The sequence below is a fragment of the Rhea pennata genome, chromosome 5 (assembly GCF_028389875.1).
Source record: "Rhea pennata isolate bPtePen1 chromosome 5, bPtePen1.pri, whole genome shotgun sequence".
NCBI lineage: Eukaryota > Metazoa > Chordata > Aves > Rheiformes > Rheidae > Rhea > Rhea pennata.
The window spans coordinates 59,171,537-59,198,410 of record NC_084667.1 but is presented as its reverse complement, the minus strand read 5'-3'; the positions used below and the strand labels follow the sequence as shown (position 1 = coordinate 59,198,410).

The following is a 26,874-nucleotide window of genomic DNA, read 5'->3' as shown; positions in this document are numbered from 1 at the left end:
ACTAACAGAGCACAGATGTGCTCTCAAGGGAGTGAGCGAAACAGAACCCTGATCACTGGAAAGCTTCCCAGTAAGAACCATCTCCTCACCATCACGTATCCCAAAGTACCTAAGCAGAAGATAGGCCAGGAAATAAAGCAGAATAGTGAGCTTAATATTTTTGCTGCTTTATCCCTTTAAGGTACAAAAGCAGGATTTATGATCGCATCACCTTCAGAGGAAAACAATGTTGTTGTGCCAACAGGTAAGCAGGAGACAGCCACAATGAGATACAGATCTTTAATGCTATAATTAAAACTCAGCTAAACAGTGAACAGCAGCAGACCTCTGAGAGTTTCACAAGCCTCTTTTTAGTCATTACTGTTTGTCTGGTAGGCTGCAAGGTTTCAGAGACACTCTCTGTGCTAACTTGTAGGGCACGGAGCACAGCAGGGACAAGTTGAAACTGGCTGGTGGTCAGGCAGAGCTGTGTACTAGTGCCTGTCCACAACTGATGTATCCTGGTAGATAACCTGCAATGAAAAGTATGTTCTGCCAATGCAGATTGTATTGCGTCAGGACATGGAGAAGAGATGTTTCATTCTACATGAAGATTACAGTGTATTATAAAGAGAAGTAAGTCTCTGAAAGTATGGCCCAGGCAGATTCTCCCAGTATGGCAGGAAAGATGTTTCTAATTTACCACTTTTGGCAGCAAAGAATACAGCTAGAGCATACAGCATGGGTGATGATACATAGAGGAAAATAACGGAGGTTCTGGCAGTGCAGTCCTGTCTAAGCTGGATGATATGAGATCCTCCCTATGAGCCTCACAAAAACGCAACAGCAGGAAGCAGTCTGCTGCTAGCCATGGCTGTGATTGGCATCAAAAACACAGAAGTCTTTTTAATATTGCAAGGAGAGGAATTAAATCCTTCTCTTGTTATGCAATGCTTACCCCCCCTCAGGGAGGGAGGGGTCAATGGTTATTTCAGGGGGTTTTGAATTGGGCTTTGTAGGCAAAGAAGCATTAGCCTTATTTCTAACTCCATGAAGACACATCAGTATTTCCATTCCAAGCATATTTGTAGGACAGAAATAGGACTTTCTTCCTCTTTAGTCCTGTTTAAATGTTACACCATTTTAAAATACAGTCTGTCAAGGGGAAAAAAAAAAAACAAATCTAAGGCTGGAATTATCCTTAGTGAAGCGGGGGATCCCAAGACCTCCAGACCACAGGCATCACAAGTCTTCCCACTTGTCAGAGAATCAGAATTACCTTGAGGTAAGTTAAGGACAGGTTTGTAGCACTAACTTTGTATTTCTCCACCCTTTTTCTGGTTTATATCGGTGCCTTAGCATTACCTCGGTGCTGGTGTTTAAGCACACACAAACGTGTATACGCGTGCATGCAAGTATGTTGCTACAGTACAGCTACCAAACCATTCAGAAGTGTTAGCAGTTTGCCACCTGCCCTTCTGGAGGCCATTAACAGTAGCAGTAACAGAACTTCCACATAATTTCTGGAGAAAAGCTACAATTGTAGACCTACTTACATAACTGATTCAGTTCAACAGAATTGCTTTCTGCCTTTAATCTGCTCAACAGTTTATCTTTGCTGCCGTGCTCAGTTGAGCTTTTGTTAAACCGTTATGGATTAGCGTTCTGCTATAACATGTTAAAAGCTTAGCTTTGTTTATTTTTGTCAAGAGTGGGGGAGGAATATCAGGTTCAAATGATCAAGTAGCACTTTATGGATGGTCATTCTTAAAGCACAATCACTATATTCAGATTTGGTACCAAATACACGGCACAGCTAAATGCTTCCAGAGACAATCCTAGTGGCTAGAATAAAAATACTTGTGACTTAATTGAGAAAAAGAAAGGAGGAACTTCATAAATTTGCATAATAATTTTAATTTGTTAATACAAATTTGAATCCAGCATTCAAATAATCCATCATACTGACCAGCTTTATATGGAAGACCAAACAGTAAATGGTCTAAAAAATTTAATAAGTAAGTTGGTTGATGATTTTTCTAACATTGCATTATTGCTGCAAACTGGAGAGAGAAATCCTGCCAAAAGCAATCTTTTTGCAATTCAACTGCAGGAAGACCATACACCGTAACATACAAAAAAAAACCCAAATGCTTACAAGGAGGCATTCAGATAACATTAACCAGCCATTTGGTGAACTGGTCATCAAGAATGAAAGTGGATGATCAATTAGAAGATTAAACTACGAATTCAGGTCCAAATTTCTACTATAGATTGACAATCATAACACACTACTTTAAACCAAATCCAGCAATTAGCACACTTGTTTGACCTCTGTGTAATCTAAATGATTTGCAGATGTCAGCCTGGAATGGAGTAAGAGGTTGTGTTCCTGAACACTGCCAATAATCCTCTGTGCAGCCAAACACTATCCCAAGGAAATACTAATTCTGTGATCAGTCATGCTGGCAACCACAGGACCTCACAACTTTCATATCTAAAATGAAGCAAGTAGGCACTTTCACATTGCTAAGAACAAAACAGACACTATAAAAGTTAAAAAAATATTTTTAAAAGGTGTCTAGTGATACTGGGGAAAAATAAAAACACCAAACTGGGAAAGTAATTGAAAAAGGAGGACCCTCCCCCCAAACTTACTCACAATTAGTGTACTATTTGTTTTGTTTTCTTATTGTGAGGGACCTTTCTTCTGCGCATTCCAGTGAATGGCCATGAGCTATTAATTTATCTTCCTTCTGACGGCAAGTGGAGCACCATTCCAGAACGTCAACATTCCCTTGATGCTGCTTTGCTTAATGCTTGTGTGCTATTTAAACAAAGCATATTCCAACCAAATCTGACTATATATGGAATTCCCTGACAAGTAAAAATTTGGATGCCCTACAGGAAAGAACCATGAAAATAGAAAACACAGAAGAACACACAAAAGACTCCAAGCTCCACAAACTCAACATGTACTAAAACAGGCTCTTGGTGGCAAAGGTCAGGTACCCAGTGTGACCAACCATCTCCCTGAGTGGCACACCACTTTTGAACTGCACAGTTCCTTGCTGCAGATTAGTGCACGGGCTACCTTGATTTGATGGGTTGCTGCTGTCAAAGCCAATGCTAGAATTATCCTCAGATGCTTTTCCAAGGTCAGGGATTTGCAAGCTAATTGTCCTTACATTGTACACTCGCAGCAGAATTTCCAAAGTGTTAATCTCTGTAAAACCATGTTCTTCCATTGTTAGGCAGGTTCTTTGGACTTGTTCAATGCAGGGGGAGAAAGAGCAGATGCGGCCACCTGCAAAATAAGACAGGTAGTGGGAAAGGAGGGCAAAAACCCCAACAAAGCAGTTTTTATCTTTATTCAAGTTCTCCCAGCTGCTCACAGAATTCCTATTGAACAGATAAAGTGAAAGCATTTCCAAAGAAAGTCTCCAAGAGGCACCTGTGCAGGTTTAAAGCGTCAGCACAAAAATAAATGCAGATTACTTTACAAGATGACTCAAACCCTTTAAAAACTGCAATGGCAAATTCATTCATCTTCCAAATCCAACGCTGCCCACTACATTTGTTGATGATGACACTATTGGAGTCGATCACTTTAGACCGGTGACCCTTTTGGAATTATTATCCACTACTCTGGACTGAGGCACTGAACTGAAGTTGGCACCTACACAAAGCCAGAAGTCATATTCTACACGCTGTACAGAGCTGCCTTCGTTAGAATATAAGTGTGCGTGCACACACACTCTGACAAAAGCGGCTGTGTTTACTTGAGAACGATGGTATGCGTGCACAGAATAAAGTAATCTCTCCAAGCCATAGATGGCGTGCTGTTAAGACTTTACCCTTTTAGTCAAGCTGACTAGGATGTCTGCTGAGCATTAAAGTTTACTAAATACCACATCAGACAGTTTGATAGCATGTGCTTCAAAACCCATGCACTCCAGGACAGGACTTTAAAGTGATAAATACTCACCTTTTCTTGTGCACACTGTTCAGATTTTTGCTTTTAAATACAGAGTATTCATAGTCCCCCTTACAATTTTCTGCTTGCTACAATGTCACCTTAGCAGCTGAGAATAGAATGATTCAGATTTACTCTGAAAAGCCACAGCCAAATCAGATCAAAGAATTATAAGGACACTGCCATAAAGCTAGGGCATGTGCTCTCACCCAGGACAGAGTCCCACAAGGCAACTGCCCTTTCTGAAAAGCTTTCAAATTGGGGGAGGGAGAGCAGGACCATATATCTTTAGCTATTGTTTTAATTATTACAATTAGATGAAAATATTTGCTGACCTGATTTGCATTCCTTCCCAACCCCCTCCCAGGCTTATCCAGTCAAGCCTTCCAATACCAGTTGTCTAAGCAGTTAAAGAACCAGTGCAATTGAGAGCAAAGCATCCTGCTAAAAATAGAGGCTATGCTGGGACTACATGAAGTCTGCTTTATCTCAAACTCCTTTTTTTTCCCTTTCTCATTTCTAAAGTCCTATCTCTAAAAAAAGAAAGCATCAGGTCTGAGCACGTCACTGTAGCACTCTGGTTACTGTGCAGCAATGATGTGCTTGGTACTGATTGGGGAAGAATGCTTTTCACGACCACTAATCCACCATACACTAAGTAGGATTTAATTTTAGTCCTGGAATGATGTCTCTCCAACCAAGGGCTCTTATGCATCTTCAGAACAAAGCACCCAGGACAAGTAATTCCCTAGAGTCACAATTAAAAGACAAATCTAATAATCACCTGCAAAATAGCATTGGTATGTGTCATTATTAACTGACTTTGCTGATGCCAATTTAATAGCAAATGCATTCTGCTAGCTCTCATGAAATTAGATTTATATGTTCATCAGTATGGCCAGGGCTATCTAAATGACTTGGAATCAGACAGGTGGTCTTCTCTGGCCAAAACAGTACACGTCTATCATGTTAGCAGAGGTAAGAGAGGAAAGATCAGAAAGTTATATTCTGTTTCTGTATGCTGTTACATAACTAGACAGCTACTATGATGTACATGCTATAAAGAAACATGTTATATTCCCATTGTGTAAGGAACTGAGCAAATGTCTAACTTAGCTAAATGTCAATTCACAATAACTCTTTGTCTGCAAAGCAAGAATTTGCAGAGAGATCAGAGATTTACTACTATTTCATTCAGGCTTTTTTGAGTTTTGTGTGGAAATAAAAAAGGCAAATATATTTACATTTGCAGTAAGTCGATTCTCCTATTTATTCTGTCTACAGGGATTTCAAGACATCGTTAGGCTTTCAAATTCATATGCATTTTTAGATTTCCAGTCCAAAAGCAAGATGCTTGCACACAGCTGTTGCAATTCAAGCTGCACACCCGCCTACGGTTCTTGTTTAGCCTTCAATTAAAGCCAGAGCAATGTTGTTCGTTTTGCTTCGGGATGGTCAGCTGGCCTCAGCATGTCAATGCTAAACTTGATGATTTATCAGACTGCCTCCCTGCAAAGTGGACTGCTTGAAGATGTCATGCCACAGCAAATGGCCTTTCGAGCCACCTGGTAGGGAAGAAAGCTCTTGTTTGTAACAGCCAATATCGGGGGGGGGGGGGGAGGGGAAGGGTAGAATAAAAGTTACTTTACTCACTGCACTGCTGGGAAATTCTCAGGTATTAAGAGTGCGAAAATAGTGTAACAGCTGGTATTCCATATAACAGAGTACTGAGTGGGTTTTCGTAGTTCTATCATTTTCATTTTTTTCCATGTAATACCTGTTGTTCTGATTACCATATACTCCCTCCCCCCACAAACAACCATACCTACAAATAGGCCTGGAAGCATAACCAGCAAGCATCTCTCTTTATTGATCCTAAAAAGTGGGAGAGGGCTCTCCTCTGCTTTTTCCTGTACACATCATCAGGTAGGCTGGATTTGACTTGCAGGCCAGGCTTGTTTGAATAAGCAGGCATTAACAGATGGTTGGAAGGCTACAAATTCTGACAGCAGATAAAGGACGTGGGGAAAACAAAGTAAAAATGAAACTGCAGTTTCAGACTGCAAGAGGCAGTCTTAAAAAAAAAGGAAAAAAAAAAAAAAAAGAAATGGGAAGCTTCAATTGCCATGGTGTGTTTGTAGTAGTAAAAGAAAAGGACTGCACAACAGAAAACCAGCACTCAGGAGGACACATTCTTCTGCTCCATGAGTAGAGATGCCTTCTTCGACATATCAGATGCTTCTGAATTCTCTGCACTGTAGGTTGCCCCCTGCGCCCCCCCTGGATTACCAGCTTGGCAACACCCTTTTCGCCACAGTCACCAACCAGATATAGATCCAGAGTTCAGCATTTACAATTCTCAGATTCTCTAAGAGTCCTCTTGTCCTTTAGGCATCAAGAGGCATTTAGGGCTTAAGGGAGTTGAATATGCATTACTTTGTCTCCCCATGCCAAGGATTCCTTAGCGAATGGAGAAAAGACATGTACTCCCTTCCTCTCTACTCTCTGGGGCACCCTGCTCTGTCTATGGATCACAAAGGAGTGGACTAGACCACATAGCAGTAAAAACAACCAAACTGAAACTTTTTCGTGCAAATGGAGTTTGTGCTCTCTCAAAGCTCTCCTTTTAGGAAACCTACCATTCCTAAATTTGTTTAATGAGATCTGTGTGTCATCATAAATTGATATAGCAATTATCTGAGATTAATCCTGTTCACATTGGGAAGCTGTGTGAGCTTTTTGATCTGAAGAGCTGTCTAAAAATGTGTTTATTCATGTATAATGCATCTGACAAGTGCTATAGTTGAGGAGAGAATAATGAGCCCCTATGAAAGACTTAAATTTTTTTTTCCACCTTCAATTTTACAGGGAGTGAGTTTGTTTGAAACATTTAATTGAAAGGTTAAATCTCCTCAACTGGTAGGCTGGGAATGAGTCCACATAGTCTAGCTAGTCATTGTAACCAGCAGTAGGGTCAACATCACATGAAATTTAAAGTACATTTCAGACTGGAACGATTAGAGAGAAAAGCTTAAATGGAAGGAGGGAAATAAATGGAAAGGTTTACATCCACACAGTGCTGTACATTCTTAAAGTCCAGAACAGACATTACCTAATTAATAATCAAGAGCCATACCCTGCTATCTTTACTACAGGTCAGTGTCTTGAAAGCTGCTCCTACTTCAAAAGCAGGTACTGGTATGTTCCTGTGTAACTGAAAGCCAATTTTACTTCTGATTTGTCCAAGCAAGGACTAACACCTCTACCAGTTCTGCTTAGCTAAAAACTACATTAGGTTTCATTGAACTATGGAAAATCTGGCAAATCCACAACAACTCTAATACATGTTCACTACACAAAAAACAACACGTGCCCAAGTTATGAGCTCACTCTTCTGCAGGTTATAGTATGTGTCATAAGTGCTCTGATAAGTTTTTTTACTATCACAATGTTATTCAGAGGATGTAAAAAGAACATATGCAGTGCAGCACTGTTAAGTTCCACGAATACGGGCCCATTATTTTGAAAACGATTCTGTGATGTAAAGAATACAACACCACTTTTATTTCTAGTAAAAGAATGTAGCTCTGTGTTTTAGGATTTCATTGTACCGTCATAACTGAAAGATTAAATTACAAAGACCTCAAGGAAAACAAACAAACAGGCATGAATATCGTGCAGGGGAGAGGAGAGTCACTGAAAAGCATCACCATGGCATTTACTCTGTGCTAGTATGACACTAAAAATATTGCCTCTGCAAAAGGGGACAGAACGTCCTTTAAGCAAGTGTGCTTGTGGGCGATTTGATGTAGCTTCCCTGACAAGTGAAATTAGAGGATTTGGTTGTTGGAGGGAATTAAATGATGTCTCTTGATTCAGAAGAGAAAATATTCTCCAAGTCACTTGCCAGCTCATTAACAGGAGTTTAGTATGATTTCCTGCAAAATTGGCCTTAGCCTCTGTGTTTGCAGGTACATCCTTCAGGAGGAATTCATTCCCACTGACGGCAAAAGCATGTAACAAAGAGATTAGTAAGATCAGCTGGCTCCAAATTGAGGGAAAAAAAAAAAAAACTTCTTTAAGGTTCTTTCCATTCCAAACTACCTCCTACAAGCTGTGCCAAGGCCAGCAGCTTTGACCAGGGATCCACAGCATGGATTACAGTGCAGAAGCCCTTCTGCTGACTCCACGTGCGAGAATCACTTTTACTTCAGGCCAGGGGCGAGACCCGTTGCAGGCACCTGCCCTAACAACCTCTGACAGACCTTTCCTAGCTTAACACTCTTCAACGACACATACCAACTGGGGTTAGGTCAGCAAACACCTAATACTTGAGAACCAAATGAAAATGCTTTGGGGTATAGCACCCACTTCCAGACACCAGTGCAGCTTCTTGCACTGGACCAGATGGCCCCTCAGTGCTGAGACGATATGCTCCAACTAAAAAGTAGTTGGTGGATATTCACCCTCTCCTTGAGTTTGTTCTTCTTTGACTCAAAGCAACCACCACATTTGTAAAGGCTGGTGCTAATATTTTACAAGCATCTATTACTTCATCCATTTATCCCAAAACAATCTCCTGGGGACATGAAAAGCACTGATAACTACTTGAGTACCACCTGCATATGTGGAGGAAGGCAGTCTAGACAGTGCAGTAGACTGTTAGGCTCCGCTTCCTGCCCTAACACATCCCTGAGCATTCTTGAGGCAGCCCGAGCCCAAACAGCAGCAGCCTTGATGTCACTGACCTCTGTACTGGGTGGTCCAGCTTGAGTCTTCCCTACCCAGCTACCACAGAGGTGAGACTTGTGGCCAGCGATTTCAGCAGCTCCTCAAAGCCATGCCTGGGTGGTTTAGAAAGGGGACCCTGAATAACCTCTGGGGCTCAGGAAAAATAGTCAGGGAAACTTTTTGTATGGAACTGGTATTCCCTGAAAGCTTGGGGAGGAAGGAGGCAAACTTAAATGAAAGTTCAAATTAGCAAAACCAGTCAATGTCTTACCTGCAGCACGGGTTACTTGGCAAGCAAGACTGGTTTTAAGTACATTGTGAACAAACAAACAAAGGACTTTGGAAACTAAAACCAACTACTATGATGAAGAGCACAGTACTGCTGAAGGGTTTCTGTGATGGTGGGAAACACAGAGGTCCTCAGGAGACATTCAGAGGGGCCTTTCCTTGCAGGGTTTTGAGGGAGACTTGACAGCACCGTGGTATTTTATTCAGGTGGTATCTTACAGATCACAACATGACAGACATTGTAACCAGCAGTAACCAGCAATACTTAAAGCTTTTTGACACTTAAGATGGAGTGGTGAGTCTGAATATAAGAGTAAAAGCTTTAAGAGAAAGAAAGAAAAACAAAAGAGGTATGTCTTTAATAATTTTGCTGCTTAGCCTGTTGATTTAAATAATACCAAAGATTGATTTATAATGCAGGAGGCCAATCCAACCCAATATTCAGATGTATTTTTCCATCTCCCTACATGAAAATTTAAAATCTGTATGAAAAATGTTGTACAAATGGGTTTCTGCCTCATATTGCATGGCCTTGCAAGAAACAGGCAATATTTATGAGAGTAGAGTAGGTGGGTGCAGAACTATAATAAAAGCACTACAATATCCAGCTGTGAGATGGCTGTGAGTCAAAAATTTCAGGGCATTTAAGAACTGTAGGATATTGGGGATTTTTTTGTTACTTCACAGAATGTCAGTGACAGCTTCATTTTTTTTCATTTACCCTGCAGAGGTTAATAAGAACTTTGCAGAAATACCAAGGTCAGATACTGAGAACAGCAGCCATCACAGTAGAAAAGCATTGATCAGCAGACGCTGCAAAAGAAAAACAGCACAGGTCTGGAAATAAAAGCAAGTTCTGCAGTGCAGCAGTGCCCAAGAGATGTTACAAGCAGCGTTTCTGCTGCAAGCGTGACTAGTGAAATCAGCACAGAAGGATGCAGCTGACATACAAGCCTGAACTTCAGCAGAGCACATCACCAGAAAACATGAACCTTCTAGCCACAAAGTCACTGTGACATTTTATTCTCTTAGCTCTTCACAATATGGCAGTGCTTTAAATGGGAGGTCAATGTACTCAAAGTAGCATATTCAGAGCATAACATGAATGATAAATGTACCCTGTAAAGAGGATCACTGACACACAGCCTACTTAAACAGAGTCGCAACTACTCAGGATCTTGAGCCTGAGTAGGAGAGAAAGCACTGATGTGATAAGGATTTGTTAAGGTTAAGAATTCTCTCTTCATGGGCTGTCCCAGCTGAAAACTCTGTAGTGAATATTGTGGTTTTGAAGAGGAGGTTAGATGATGTTATTGTATTGAATTTGCTTAGCCTTGACTTCAATTTAAGATTTCAAGAAACGAATGACCACTATCTGGCAGCACAGTTGCAACGTTTACGTTATGTATCATAATAAAACCTGTAATGTGAATAGTTCAAATGTGACCCTGTTTTGATGTGAGAGGGAGGGAGTGGAAGGAAAAGAGTGAAACAACTCATTTTCTCCAGGGATGCTTTATCATTATACTAACCCTGGGAATGGTGGTGAACAACATAGCTATGTGCACAGATTGTTACTATTGCAGAAGAGCTTTAACTATTTGAAAACAAAACAAAAAAGCACTATAAAATAATCTGCTGGAGGTAGGAAAAGTGAAGGAGTTACAGATAGCCTTCTATTATGTTTTAGAATTTACAGCAGTAAAAAAAAAAAAAAAAGAAAAAGAAAGAAAATAACTACCCACATGCTTTGGAATAAAACAGAACTGTGTATACGTTTATACCTTTTACTACTGCAATTATACTTTATACAAAAGAGAAAAACAGCTTTTGTTTATTTACAAAATAAAAAAATGGCCCTTGGCTCAATCAGCTACTACAAAACTCAAAAGATGAGTCTTAGACTAAAATCAGATCTCAGACACTGCTGGCTGTTCACAGCTAAAACTGCAGTGAGGATCAGAAGCTTCACCTTTTGACTGGTACATAAAGCACATGATGCAATTTTACAAATACAAGCATGTAGGTTTTTTTTAATTTTACTTTACGCTGGCTAGGGAGATGTAACCTTGTAGCACACAAGAGGACAGCACAGCCAATTTGGGACTAAAATCTCTTTTCTAGGATTTCAAATACTGGAGTGAGACAAGGACTCAAAACTTGGAACTGCTCAAGCAGCTCTGCTTAGTATTCTAAACATGAACCACTTAAATAATTCAAATTGGACTGCGCAATGCAGCGCCTTCTTCTAAGCTGGGAAGTCAGCTGAGTGTTGTGCTCACTAGATTAGATAATTTGAGCATGGGAAGGGCATTGACAGTGCAGCGAAAATTATTTTTTTCCCAGGGCACACTGGAAAGCAGTTACAAACTCAGCTGTAATCTTTGCAGGTACAGTGTTCACAAGTCTCTATTTATTGACTTTTTAAAGAAAGCATGTGTTACATTGCTATTGGATCCAGAAAATTTTCAGGAGTAGTTGAGGGAGCCTAACACCTAGGTCCTGACCCAGAAAGGTATTTAATGTTCAATGACCTTTAAGAACAAACTTAAATCCTCTAATTTCAGTAAGACCTAGCAATTCACTTGAAGTCAGGCCTGTGTTTATACATTTTAACAAAGAAGAACAGGGCTTCAGCACATATTCAAATTTAAGTATTTTACTAAACTAGTGTCCCAGAATGGGTACCGTGCTGTACTTTATACTCTTTTGATTAGAAAAGTCATTTTTATAGATGGAACCGATCTTGAACAAGTTAGTTTAGATTCACATCTGTATTGTTACATTGGTAGAACATTCAATAGAGGAAAATTTATGCCAGGATAAATGAATGATGTATTAATTGAAGCTTATTTTTCTTAGGAAAAGACTTAAAATAAACTGAAAAACCTCATCCAGTATCTCAGCAGCAGTTCCTACTTGCTGTCACTATCCTGGAATAACTGGCATAAGCTAGAAGAGCCTTTAGGATCCACTCTCACTGAAATCAATGGCAAACTTCTCATCAGCTTCAACAGCAGAGATTTAAGACAGGAACTGGCAAGAGTGTTTAAGTACAACCACATTTTCTTTGACATTACCGATGGGGTGCTCTGTTCAATAAGGCCAAATAAGCACGATCAATGGGAAGTATGCCTGAACACCTTTTATACAAACACCCTTTCCACTGAAGTGCCAAAGAAACTTGTTTTCAGCAGTTACTGTTGCTGCTGCTTCCCACATATTCTTAGATATAGCAAAATGCATTTGACAAGAGGTTCAAAGGTTCTCATATAGTGCCCATGCTAGTTGTAACAGTTAGCACAGGCTTGTAGGAAAAAATTGTTGTTCTCCTTTCAGATCCCCCACTGTAAATTGACAACCTCTTTTGAAAGGTTTTCATTCTTGGAAACCACTAGACTCTTTGACATTTGAGAGCAATGATCACACAATGGAAAGGGAGCAGATCCAGCATATGGCTCAAAGGCAGAAATGTGTGCATGCATAGTATTTCCTAAGAAGAAATATAGTAAGTGCAGTTACCTTCAGCTTTTAATGCTGACTTTGCATGTCTTATGGCTTCCCATGGAGATGGAATATCTAGGAACACAGCATCTGCAATGTTTGAGACTCCAAACCCGTTTTTACAGACGTCCTGGTTGGTCACGGTGACCAGATGCTCCACACCATGCTCCCGGAACTCCTCCCTGGCCTTCTCGGCCCTCTGTTGGTGAAACTCCACTGTGTACAGGTGCCCCGTGGGAGCCACTGTCCTGATGAGAGCGTGGGACAGGGATCCGCTGCCTGTACCTAGAGAAGAAACACAGCTGGTGAAACACCTTTTGACAGTGCTAGACATCAGTATGGTGGTCTGCTCCATTGGCCCTCCTGCTTGGAACACTTGGTCAAAACTAAAATGAACAGAAACCACTGCTTAAACTGAGAGCGAACGGTCCTCCCTTCCTCCCAAGGAAAGATGTACTAAATGACCTAGTAAACTGTCTTCAGGATGCCAAAGCCCTAAGCAACATCTAGCAAGCTCAGGACCTCTCATACTTCCTTGGAGTAGAAGGATAGCAAAAAGTGCCAGCTATAGCTCCAAAAAGAGTCACAAGAAAACACGATAAATTAAACACAACAAGAAAAATTCAGGAAGAATAACCAGAGATTTTTTTCCCAAAATGCCAGACTCTTTTAGGGTGAAAAGAGATACAGGCAAATTATAACATATTTCGAAACCTTACACTTCAGTAAAACAAAGAAGAGAGGTTGGCAAATGTCCTGTTTGTAAACTCTATTGGCCTCCATGCAAACCAATGATTTCCTGGACATGGAATCTATTTGGCCCATGCCTCTTAAAAAAGGTGCCCTCGCACCTTCTACTGAAATTACTCAAAACTAAGGTCTTTCGGCTCCTTGCAGTCACACTGACCCACACGACTTGACTTAGCAGGTGACTTACATATATACCTACACAATCTTAAGGAAGTCTAATGAGACCCATCGCATACTTGAAGTTGTAAATAAGTAAAGCTACCATGTACAATCAGGGCCTAATTAGTAAGACACAGGATATTTTTGTTTTAGTTTCGTAACTTAGGAAACTTTTTTTTAATGATCCCTTAATGTATTAATTAGGTGAATGACTAACAGCCAACATTTTCATTCAAGAAAACACCCATATGTAAGTTCACACTGCAAATTCCTCACTGAAATGGCATTTAACAAAATAAACCCCCAAATTCAAAATGCCACAGCAACCCCAAACTACCTGTGTTTATTGATTTGTAATTCTGTAGTCAGAAACCTTTTTTTTCTGTAGAAAGAAAATCATTATCTAGCCAACTCAATTAACTGTTCAGGCTAAATTTCAGCCTGAAGCAAGTTTTTTTAACTAAAGTATAAATCTTATAAAAATTATTAAGAACAGAACCTGAACTACAGCAGTGGTAGAGAAAGCCCACACACTAGCAGAGAGAAAATTAATTAGGGGAGACAGGGGTTGGGATAGCTGCTTCACTGGAGCAATACTTTCCATAACTGTACAAGGAGCCAGCGTTTATTGACAAATTCGAAGTTCTTGCCCTCTAGTCACATAAGGGAAGAAATACTGTTGTGCACCTATATTTAATCCGACAGCTCTGGAAGTAGATATGTTCAGACTGTAAACAGCTGAGGACCCTTGCTAACCATAGGATCAACCAAGTGCATTGCAGAATCAGCACCACATCTCTGCTTCTGTCTGAGAGGGCTCTGACCCCAATGGGCAAAGACTCACTAAAAAGGCCAATGGACACCTCCTGCCCTTCATCCAGCTTTAACAGTGCAGATTAGACAGAGAGGAACGGCTTACAGTCTACAGCAGTGGCCCCAAAGAGGACCTAGGGAAGGGAGAAACTCTGGAACAAACACGTATTTAAAATGAAAATCCATGCATCTTTGTCAATATTGAGATAGACCAAACAAAAGGCACAAGACAGTCGCATACGCACACATGAAAAACTATCTGGTCATGGCACCTGCAAGCTCTGAATGTCAACATAAACTTTTCCCTGCTCAAAATAAGTGTCAGTATCACTGTAGCCATGTGGTTGTAAGTAGTCAATGATATATATGCACAGTAAAGAAATAGCATCTTATTGATTTGTCTTTCTTTTATGACAACAGCAGGATACTATTGCCCACAGAATGCCAAAATGACCAAAATGCTGCCTTTGTATTTCATGCCAGAGGCCAGGGTTGCACAGCTGAGAACTTTTGCAACCACACTGAATTTAATTATTTTCCTTTCAAATGGGTAATGCTGCATGTTTTCTGCATCTTTCCCTGTTAATCTTAAGGACTGAACAGAAGGGCTGTCAGCATAGCTAGGGTGTAAGCAGAAAACAGAGGCAGCTTGTGCATGTATCTAGTTTCCTTGTTCATATTCTTTTACATTTTTAATCACTTTCCTTTTAAATCTGCTCTTAAAAACAAGACAGATGATACTGTTTGTCTCCTTCCTAGGAAACCCCATTACGATCTTCTGGCTTATTTTCTGGTTCTCTATTTTGTTCACAAACAGCCCTAGTCAGATCCAGAATGAAAAACAGGATGTTGGAAGTCATCGCTTGCAGGCGTATATTACATACTGAGCTTATGTTAAACAAGGTTACCAGGAATTATTTATTGTTGACTGGCTACTGTGAACATGAAAATATATACGTATCACATTTCACTGTATCAAATTCTATCACACTAACGTCATTAATGAGAGTACTTCTAAAGATGCAGTATGCCTTCTCCCTGACAACACTCTCAAAAACTCAGGAAAAAAACGAGCAAGATTGTTATGAATCACCCACCGTTGTACAGATTTCTTCTCTTCCTGAGGAGATCACAGAGTCTGAGTCTAGTCCTGTGAGGTGATGAGGATGTTCAAGTCTTACGTGTCTGACAGTTTAGCACTCTTGATGTTATTCATCAAGAATATCCTCTCTGAGGATGTGGCAGTTCAGCGCAGATTTATACTCAGTCAAAACCACTAAGACCTAATCAATGTTATTTGTAGAAGTCAGGGGTTCAGCTGCCATGGTTTCTCCAGTGGAAGGGGAAATTAATATTTATTAAAAAATATCATTTTCACCTTTTCCCCTCCCCCCTGTAAAATTCAACAATTAATTTTCCCATTACCTCCTCAATTCTTCAGTTTCTCTCTGCCCTTATTTCCAAATCACAACTGAAAAAAGCAGAATTCAGCAACTGTGACCCATAGAGTCTTAGGCAGCAGTTTGAAGTAAGTTCTCATTATGCTCAGATTTCCTTGGGAAATGATAGGTATCCTTAGCACGATACAAAATTAGTCAAAGAAGCAGCAAAATACAAGTACTGCTGAAGACATGGACTAGAACACCAGCAAATCTGAAATAGTGCAGCTGAATTACCAGCAAGGAGAACCAAAAACCTGAAGGCGCTAAATAAATACTTTGTATCAGAAAAGGCTAGTTTGGAACTGAACAGACTTCAAGAGATTTGCATTTCCCTAGAGTGCACTGAAATGCCTGTGTTTCTAACTTGGTCCAGAAAGCAGAAGGTAAGAAAACCTCTAGAACAAATAGAGTTTATAATTTTTACGCCAGTTTGCATTTCTGACAACTTGGATTATATGTAGCCTTAGAAAGCGTTTGCTCTCTGCCACAGGACAATGCCCATTTAACTAGAGCGTATTAATCATGAATGGAATCTATGAAAGACAGCTAAAACTAGGTTACTTCAAACTGTATTAAAGGCATTCTCACCACCATGGCTGCTGCTTTAGAGCTCACTTAGATGAAGAAATACTATCTGTGAATCTCACCCTGGCAACCACAGTCTACACTTGTGGTCATAGGTGAAGACTTCTGAAAATACATTGACTATTCTATGATTTTAATGATCTTAGTCAAAAAATAGATATCCGCATTGCGGGCAATTAATGAGACACCACAGAGTCCCCACTATGCTATGCTCAAAGCTCAAGACCTGATGAAGAGGCACAGTGCAGGGGATCAGTAGGCTAGGAAAAGAGGTCCACCTCAGTCCAAAAGCATGAATTAAGATCCTATATTAAAAACATAGGAGTTTGGTACCAATGTACCATTCTTCCCTTGCCCTTGGGTTCAAGCACAATTCTTCTCCTCTGGTATGGCTAAGCTCAGAGGAACTGAGGATGCATTGTTTCTGCCCTCTCCTGAGACACGGAAACCAGTGTAGTTTTAGAAGGACCTCCAAGTGGACACCTAGATAAAACATTCACCTCAGCACCTACTGATATCACCTTCCGATTTGTTGACCAGAAATTATTGATCTAATAAATGCTCAGATCATTCCTCTAACCTCAAACAGGTTTGCTCTTCTCACTTGCTCCTTATTCAAGTAATAGGTGTTCCACAAAGAGGCCTCCACACACCTCAGCTACCTTTGAGACAATTTCCACGTTGTAAGATTGTGCTTCACCTTTTCAAATTGCAGTAGACAACATCTGACCCCTTCCAAAATAACACAGGATATTACTACACTATATAAGTACACCTCAGGAACACTGTCAAGAGAAACAAGTGTTACCACAGCATCAAACACAGCACTTGACTGACAACCGAATGAGAGGATATTTTTACACTGTTTTCTGTTTAGTCTGGTTTTCTTATTGCAAAGGATATCCGGCTAGCCTTCTGGACTCCCACCTGTGCTATGAACACAGGAGACCCGATTTTGTGTTCAACAACTTTTTTTAGTGCAGCTGATTGCTCAGCTTGCTGCTCCAAAATCTATGATCATGAATGCTTCTTTTTTAAAAAAGGAAATCAATTTGTGATTTAGGACACACAGATATTTACCACTGTGCATGCACAAAAGCATTTGCCAGGTAATACTTTATGGTATGTTTGTAATCTGGAATAAAACTGACAAAGCTCATAAACCCATATACAGATTCATAGTGTTAGGAAGCAGGAAAAGTAAAAAATTTGCAGAATATTATTAACTACTGGGTCAATATAATACCTAATAACATTTCAATACAATTAAAGTATCTACTGCAAAATTTCACTACATAAGATATTCTGAAATCAGTAAATACAATGAAAGTGTTGCTGTGTTTGTCTTCTAATGACACTTAAATCTAGCAAATAATAAGACAGGTCATGAATCAGCCATGAGAAGGGATGGAGTCTCAGAAACAGAGGAAAAAATAGTCTTATATAGGGCTAACAACTCCAAAGCTAATGTCTGCCAAGAAACATAGAGCAGAGGAAGACTACTCACCATATATGACAAATTACATAACAGGAGAATTGGTAATCGTTGTTATTGAATACATGAGGAGATCTTAAGCATCTGGTGGAAACCAATCCAACAATTTTACTGTGAAGGCAGTCATGGGTACAAATCATGATGGCAGAGGTGAGAGACCTCCTCTTCGGTGGAGAAGGATCTGGGACCTCTGGTGAACAAGTTAACCATGAGCCCGCAATGTGCCCTTGTAGCCAAGAAGGCCAACGGTATCCTGGAGTGCATTAGGAAGTTGAGGGAGGTAATTCTCCCTCTCTACTCAGCCCTTGTGAGGCCACATCTGGAGTACTGTGTCCAGTTCTGGGCTCTCCAGTACAAGAGAGACATGGAGCTACTAGAGAGTCCAGTATAGGGCTACAAAGATGATTAAGGGACTGGAGCATCTCTTTTATGAGGAAAGGTTGCAAGAGCTGGGCCTGTTTAGCCTGGAGGAGAGAAGACAGAGAGGGGAGCTTATCAGTGTCTACAAATACATTAAGGGAAGGTGTCAAGAGGATGGGGTTGGATTCTCTTCAGTGGTGCCAGGTGATAGGACAAGAGGCAACAGGCACAAACTGAAACACAGGAAGTTCCCACCTGAATATGAGGAGGAATTTCTTCACTGTGAGAATGACAGAGCACTGGAACAGGTTGCCCAAAGAGGCTGTGGAGTTATCTTTCTCTGGAGATATTCAAAACCTGCCTGGATTCAATCCTGTCCAACGTGCTCTAGGTGACCCTGCTTGAGCAGGGGGGCTGGAGTAGATGGTCTCCAGAGATCCCTTCCAACCTCAACCATTCTGTGATTCTGTGAGACAGCAAGAGCAGGCACAGAGGAAAGAGGGAGGAAAAGAGTTAGGAGATCACCTGGCTACCGAAAGAGGAGACTGCACATCAAGAAGCTGCCTACACAGAAGATTAGCTCTTTCTCCTGTCTATCTGTTGTAGACACACTACTGAAACAGGCATTTTAAGAAACAGGCTGGAGGCCAGAGAGGATTACTGCTCATTGACTAGATTCAGGCAATGGGGGAAGAGTAAAAGGGAGTTTTCAAGGCTGGCACTGCCTATAAGAGGAACGGGAATGTGAAGACTGGAAAGAATTTGTTCTTAGAGATTCAAAAGTTGGAGTTCTCTAGCGAGGGATCTTCTGCAAAATGGACATAATAATACTATAAGATCAGATTTCCATGACAAATGCACTTGGTGGTCAAGTGAAATGATAAGTTGAAAGTGAGTCCAGAAAGTCTGGAAACAAATGCTTTTCAGTATTAACAGCATTCCTCATCAACTGCAGCTCAATCATGAGACTGAATACATTATAGTGATGCCTCATGTGGCCACAGTTTTGGTTCAGTTTTCTGGTATGTCAAGAGAATACTATGTTTTTTGGCATTTGTACATACAGGGTTTTTCCTATACTTTAGAAGGTGTTATACAGGGATCAGGTTTTATGTTCTTCTCTCGCACTAACCTGTACAGCAACTAAAAGATATATAAGGGAGATGTTGTAAAACATGGACTTAATTAGTACGGATATGTTCAAAAATCAAATTAATACTTACAAGGCTTTGGATTACACTTTACACTAAAGATACAGCTGCAATCAGTTAACATACACTTACCCCACAGAGATGGTACAGACTTGAGTAGTAATCATCAAAAAGTCTATAAGCACCTCAGGAGAGTCGTAAGCACAGAGCTGACTTGTTGGAACTCCAGAATAAACTTTTAATCATTTATTAAGTATCCATTAATCGATAAGTGCTCATTAATTTTCTGTAAGTGTACTGCCAGTAAAATCTATACCCAGACTGTAAGTTTAGAAATTTCATTATTGATTTTGAGAAGTTCTAGCATAGAGCTGGCCTACAACATGTTACTCCTTCACAGGTAAGCCATGAGGACCTGTAATACTGATCTCAGTCTCAGAAACTCAGTCCCTATTGCAGTACAACAATGAACAGGGTTTAGCAATATTTAATTTGGGATTTAGCTGAAGGGAAACAAAAATTCCAATTAGCATTTGCTCAAGTGAGTCTGGATTTTGTTGAGAGCTGAAGGATCACCAGGACTGTGGTTAGAATACTTTTGACTTAATTACATTTTGTCTAAATACAATGGTCTGTCAAAGCCAAAATATTTATGAGATGTATCAGATTAAATGAGTTTTTGCAGTGCTGTGCTGTATTCACTGAGCAATTCTGAGGGCTAGGACAGAACAGACGCTGGTGTAGGTCTCATCAGGGAGACAGAACAGTAAAAAAACCTAAATATCTAGGAACTAGGGAAACAAAGTTTCTATATTCTTTTGTTTAGCAAAAATATTTGAAGGTTTTGTATTTTCCCATGTACTATAAAAATAAACTTCAAAACCACAAAATATGTTTGTTGGAGTTGTTATCCTCGGGACAGCTCTAATCACTAGACTGAAAATAGTCTTACCTAGTAAGTAAACATTAAGATTAGTTTTAGAGAGAGTAGTGATATGAAAGAAGATTCAGCTTATTTATCTACACAGTGACTGTACATGCAATGAACACCAAATGTACAAACTGAACGAGAATTACCTGATGAGGATGAAAGTTTCACACTACCAGACCACCTACAGCAGGAATTTTGCAGCTATCTCAAGTATCCTTTAGCTCTGGAAAGATCGAGCTGTTAGAACTGTATCAGACTTCTTGTAGGAGCTGAGAAATTCCTCAGATCAAGGAGCAATTTTTCAAAAGATCTTAGCTATAACAACAATGCTAACAGCTAATAAACTTCAACATTCATTTATAAACTAGAAATTAGCAGAAAGAGAAAAGGATCATATTTCTTTACCTCCAACAGGAAACATTAGGCAGATGCTGAGTTTTCTTATAGCCTCAACAAAGTATGCTTGTATCATTTTAGTTATGCACCCACTGCTGACAAGCTTGCTCTTTATGTATTTATTAAAGATGACTAAAATAGTAAAAACTGTATTAGTATGTTTATATTATTTATGACAAATCATGTCTAAGCAATTCAAACAACGATGTAAAATCAGATCTTTCATTACTCTACTGTTTTTCTTAACCACCCAAAAGATCATCTACTCTTACATTCACAGCAATGTAACATCACAAAGAGGGTATTTCATATCACTTTATCTATCTGTCCTTCACTCAGTTATGCAGATTAATTCTCAATTCTGCTTGCTCATGCTGGGTAAATGCAGGACAGTCTTGCGGTGGTCTAGTTAGTAAGACAAGAGGGAGAGTTTATAGCCCTGTTTATAGCTCCTGCTTTGCCAGGCCATACAGCAATTATGCATAATAAGAAAATAAGATAGACCTCCATGCTAATTAATGCTTAAGATACACTTAAAAGCAGCACCACTAGGAAACAAGCTCAAATGTCATTATGGACCAGATTTCCTGGCTTGTTTCTATTAATCACCATTGGGCTGGTTCCTTTTAGGCCACATAAGGTTAATCTAGAACTAATGATTTCAGATTGCTGAATATAGTCTAATCTAGGATGTCACTGAAGAAGCTTATATCATTGCACTAGAGGCCTCCATTGTCAATACCGGTAATATTTTAAGTTGAAATCACTGTTTCTAGTCAGTTGCAAATCAATTTGCAGTAAGATCTCTTGCATCAAGATTAAGAAGAAAGATTTGAGGTCACACTTTTCCTTTTTTTATGAACAGTAAATCTTCTCAGCAATACAAACACTATTATAGTAGTAGAGTTGCTCACTTTTTTTTGAAAGTTGAAGTTAAAATACTTTGACTAGAACAGTGTAATCATTAAAACAAACCTGGGGAGAGATTCCTATCAGCAGAAAGGATTGTTTGTAGTTTTGACCTTTGACTCAGCATTTCTGGAAATTCAAATAGTTTACATCACCAAGTGGTTCCGTTTCTTAGCTGTTTAGATAAATTGGATTTTAAACATCTTCATTCTCTTTGGGTACCCCCGATAGGACTGAAAACATCTTATGTGCAGCTCTATAGAATCATAGAACGGTACGGTTGGAAGGGACCTCTGGAGATCATCTAGTCCAACCCTCTGCGTAGCCCTGTACGGAGACTGAACCCATGACCTTGGCATTAGCAGCACCATGCTCTGACCAACTATACTTTAACATTCACCTATCCTGAGTGAAGCAGTTTGTATCTCCCCAACTCTGAACAATTTTATTTATTTATTTATTTTTCCCATCCTGTCTAAGCAAAGCAGGGAGGGGAAGAGGTAAACAGCTGCACAATGCACAGTTCGTCTACCTCCCAAGACTATACTAGAGCTGACTATTTGTCCTACAAGCTGGGTTATAAACTCAAAGGCCTAACCATTTTAGCAATACCAGAGGCTTCTGCATATGTCTTTACCTGTTTCAAGTATCGGTATACAGCAGTGTGGGCTTTAAACTGCATTTACCATCTATTCTTAATAGATGTAACTGGATGCGAAGGAATGAATGGCATTTTGATTGTGTTGGAAAGGGGTCATTATGCCTTAAAAGCTGCCCAAAATGATGTTGGGATGGGAAAAGGGAATCTTAAATAAAAGAAAATGACCCCATCTTGCTGATTCTCTGTCATATCTATGTTTGAGAGGGAAGTATATGAAACTGCTTCATAAAAAGATTCAACAGCAACAGCCAGGAAAAAAAAAAGGCAAACTGTCTACAGCTCATATTCTTCCAAACTACAGTGACACATTCTAATCAAAAAGCCCTTATACAGCCTACAGTAACAAAATCACGAAGGCATTACTATAAACTGTATCTAACCAGGAGAATATAGATTTAATACAGAATTTAACTCCTCCTTCCTTGCAAATTAAGTACAATCATGGAAGCTGTAATAAATTAAAACAATTTTAGAAACAAAACACAACACCGATGAACACATCATCTATTGTATTATCCCTCTACAGTGATCTTTGAATGCCACTGCAGTGCTACAAGTAGATCATACTTTGGAAAACAAAGATGAAATGTACATACTTACATGGTATTATATTGAATAAATGCTGCCATTCTTTTCTACTTATTATTAGTTTAGTGCCTTATTATTAGTTTCTTTTTTTCACTAATTTACTTCAATTAATTTCTCCAATCAAAAACAAATTTTAAAATATATTTTAAAGTATTTTACCTCAGTTTTAGAAAATAGAAGGAAAAATGTTAATATATTTACCTTAAGAAGCTGAATTAATCAAACACATATGTAAAGGTATCTATGTGAAGCCAGCATACTGAACTAACATTACTTGCTGAAGACATAGTAATTGCTAATGTGCAAATGAAACAGAATTATTCAACATGAAAACCTGAGAAAAGTATAGCAAAATGGAAAAAAAAAAAAAAAAAAAAAAAAGATTTCTTGCAAAACTGAAAGGTCAGACTGGTTTTCATTAAGGTGTTTGTGTTAATTTTTAATAAAAGATTTCAACACATTATTACCTGATTCGCATACTATGGAGCCTGGCTTCAGCTCTAACATCATGGTGATTATAGAGATGTCAGTGGAATACAGAATTTGTGTCCTGTGTGGAAGATTCATGGTCCACAGTTCTGGTGTTGGATGAAGAATAAACACCCATCCTCCTTTACTGCAGGTCACTTTGGAGCCATACTTCTTGCCTATGAGATCTGTGGAATGCCTAATGACCCCGTACTTAGTCTGAGTTACAGTGCCATGTTGGACTTTCACAGGAAACATGGATTCATGGCCCAAGAACACAATAGCTGTGTCACCATCTTTTATTGTATCTCCATATTCAACAAAACTCATTGTGGTTGGTGGTTGTCACCTAAAAGAGAATAAATATGTCAGAGAGTGTACAAGATTGTGATGAGGCTGAAACTGGAGATAAAAATAAGGTATTTTACTTTCTCCATAATAAAAAAAAATAATAATAATAAAAAAGGAAAACGACATAAATAAGGTGGTAGCAAGGGAACTCGATGAAGTTCAGGGAACTCCCCTTCCAACCCCTCCCCCTCATGCCCCTGCACTGAACTCTTGATCCAGTTAAAATCAATGGAAAAATCCCATTGACTTGAACAAAGTATTTGTCCTGTTGTATGGCATATTTTTAAGCAAATATAAGTTATTCAGCCTGCTCCATAATGCTACTGGGAAGCTTGCAAGGAGATACCTATTTCAGCAGGCTGTTAAACTCCAGTTGACAAGCTCTCAGAGTGTGTCGTTAAGCAGTGCCTTTTATTTCCTTCTGCTGCCTTATCCCTTGTGATTTACAATGTAAGACAACTGTTACTTGCCTGAATATTGATCACCAGTTATTAGGGCCACCAGGAAAAGCTGACTTGAAAGTTTTTCAAATGAGGTCGAGAGATAGAATACAAGCAGTATTTGCATTAATTTTTGTATAAATTTGACTAAGTACAAGAAAAAAAGGGTAGTCAAGCCTTCAATTTGCCATTAAGGGTGCAGAGTAATTGGGAAGTGATCTGTGCCGCAACTGGGTGGAGACAAGTGTTTGCAAGCTAATGTAAATACAGTTACATTGTTTTAGCCCTGTGTTATTGTAGCTGCTTAGAGAATTACAATTAAATATTGCTATCTTTGAGAAGAAAATCTGGAAATGAGAAGGTAGCTTATAACACAATCTGGCACTGCCTTTCAGATATGGCAGCTGGCAATCTAAACTGTTGCTTGATCAACTCACAGGAGGAACTGTCTAATAAGGTAACAGTGATCCCAAAGTTAGAAGTTAGTCTCTGACAGAAAGCTTTGGAAGTTTGAATTCTGGGCACTTCTGCAAGAGAACTAAAAGCAGCACTATTTTTAGTTTTCGGAATAATGGTTTGATTCCAGAGCTGTTATACTGCAAGTGTAACAGCCTTGTCGTACTTCACTGTTTTCACTAAAAACTTTATTTTTAGTTCTAAATTTCTAGTCTTTGCTGATCAAAACTCACTGCAGTTCAACTTGTGCTAAGCAGCAAGATTTAGTTCTCATTTTTCTGTTGAAATCATTGACATGGAGAAATAAATACAGTTACAGCCAAAATTTCCAAAGCTTCTAACATGTGGTCATAGATACACAGCAAAACAGAATAGGCCTGTCTGGCTTTTATGGTGAAACTGTAAGAAGGGCATACCATTAATTCAGAAATGTAAACACACTGGACTTTGTATGTGAGATAGCAGAGTTATGGTTAACTCCAGTTATGGTAGAGCTTGCACCATTTGATTACACTGATGTTCTTATCTCTCATAAATTACACTTCTAGTTCACATTGTAGATACTATCAATGAAACACACAGTTTTCAGTTCTTATTTACAATAATACCATTTGCAAGCAGCTTGACCGCCATCTATTTCTTCTACCGTATTTAGGCTGTTGTTATGCCAGTAGGCAAGAGGAACACTCCCATGTGTCTGGAGGGACAAAGAAGGAATCACTCTGCCTTTGATCATGTAAACTGGCTCCTAGTTTCTTGGCCTTCTTTTGAGCCATCGTGTTTATTAGAACTAATCTCCACAGCAATGTATGCTGGCATCCCAAGTGATATCTCTCTCAGCTACTCACCTGACGTGTTATTTTCATACATTTGGGGGTAAATTAGGGCTCTGGAGGAGTCTCTCTTGCAGGAACCACTACTGTTCTGGTAGTTTCTTTGCCTCCTCTTATGGAAAGGGGTGACCTACAATTTCTAATCATTTTTCATTCAGCAAATTCGCTATTACTGCAGGGCCTAATACACTGCTGGTTTTTTGATCTTCTTTGCTCTCCTGGCAGCGCACAAATGTCCTGGCACAGTCCCACGCTTGCCAGGAGGTGCTGGGTGGCGGGAGCAGGAGGGGAGGCGAGGCGGCAGCTCGGGAACTTCCCGCGAGAGCCCACGCTCCCTGCGGCCGCGGCGGCCTACGCTCTGCGACCCGCGTGAGCCTTTGCCGTCTTCAAAGTTAAACCGCTAGAACGATGCTATGTTCTGCTAAATAAACAAATAAACAAGCGAGCCCCACAGACCCATTTCTCCCCTCCCAGGCCCTTCAGACAGCAGCTCGCACACCAACCCGCCAGGCCGCCTCTTCCCGCTCCGCAACCCGCGGCCGCTCGGCGCCGCCGGGTCAAGCCTCGCCGCGCAGCAGGGTCGCCCCCCGCGCGGGAGCCGAGGCTCGGCCTCCCCGGCCCCCCGAGCTGCGCGGGGTCCCGGCGGGGCGCTCGAACACAACCTGGGCGAGCCTCCAACACCCGCGCCTGCAGCGGCGCCGCCGCCGCCTCCCGCGCTCTGCCTGCGGCACGGCCCCCGCCGGGCCCCGGCGCCCCGCAGCAGCCCCCGCTCTCCCCGCCGAGCCTTTACCTTGCGGGGCTGCGCGGCGCGGGCAGGCGCCGCCCGGCTCCGCTCTCCTCGCCGCGCCGCGCCGCCCGCCCGGCGCCGCCTCCCGGCCCGGTCGCAGGCTGCTGACGCTCCCGCCGCCGCCGCCTCCGCCCCCGCCGCGCGGCGGGACCCGCCGCCCGGGGCCGCGGCCTGTCGCGGGCCAGCGCTGCTGACGCCTCCTCGGGGAGGCTGCCTCCCGCGCCGGGAGCAGCCTGCGGCGGGCGAAGCCCCTTCCCCGGGAAGAGGCCTCGCCGCTGCGGTCGCGTCCCCACTCCGGCCCGCAGGCAGGCGCCTTCCAGAAAGCTCCGCGCGCGCGGCCCGCTCGGCGGCCGGGCGCTCGAGGCCGGGCGGCCCCTTGGCCCCCAGCCTTCTCGGAGGCCACGGAGAAGTCCAGCAGGAGAGCGCGGGCTCGGGAGGAGCGGGATCGCCGTCTCGACCCCGGCCAGCCCTGCGTGGGGCTGGGAGAGCGGCGGGCGCTGCCGTGGCGTGGGGCCGGCGGCATGGGGCAGAGCGCCGCCGCGCCGGCCGCGCGCGGCAGGCTGCCCGGGCGGCAGTCGGTGGAGCTGTGCACGGAGGCGATTCCCCTGGAGATGAGGGGGGTCCGGCCCGTTCCCCCCGCCAGAGCAGGAGCCCGCGTATTTTTTGTCACGCTGTTGACCAGCTGTACCGGCCCATGACACAACTGCAGTAGTCATTCAGTTACGAAACTCTCCTTCCTCTGTCTAATCTAAACATAATGTATGCCGTTTCAGAGGTTTCTTAAACAGCAAACTCCTACTCAGCTGTTTTCCTGACTGGCA

At 41.2% G+C, this 26,874-nt stretch overlaps 1 protein-coding gene across 1 annotated transcript; it reads right to left on the bottom strand.

The window, feature by feature from the left end:
* Positions 1–1,884: 1,884 nt before the first annotated feature.
* TRMT61A (tRNA methyltransferase 61A) lies at positions 1,885–26,128 on the bottom strand. The gene is made up of 4 exons (XM_062577008.1): positions 26,057–26,128; positions 23,186–23,535; positions 12,497–12,763; positions 1,885–3,286 (listed from the first exon to the last, which is right to left on the bottom strand). The coding sequence occupies exons 2-4, from the start codon at positions 23,514–23,516 to the stop codon at positions 2,958–2,960; spliced, it is 927 nt and encodes a 308-aa protein (XP_062432992.1). The 5' UTR covers positions 23,517–23,535; positions 26,057–26,128; the 3' UTR covers positions 1,885–2,957.
* Positions 26,129–26,874: the final 746 nt, after the last annotated feature.

Bases quoted from the DNA above. Each gene is read 5' to 3' on its own strand.
- TRMT61A (XM_062577008.1), bottom strand. From the start codon at position 23,516: ATGAGTTTTGTTGAATATGGAGATACAATAAAAGATGGTGACACAGCT. The intron at 12,764-23,185 runs GTAATAATGTGT...TTTCTTCTCTAG, and splicing joins CTCCATAGTATGCGAATCAG to GTACAGGCAGCGGATCCCTG. The intron at 3,287-12,496 runs GTAACTGCACTT...CTTATTTTGCAG, and splicing joins GTCAGCATTAAAAGCTGAAG to GTGGCCGCATCTGCTCTTTC.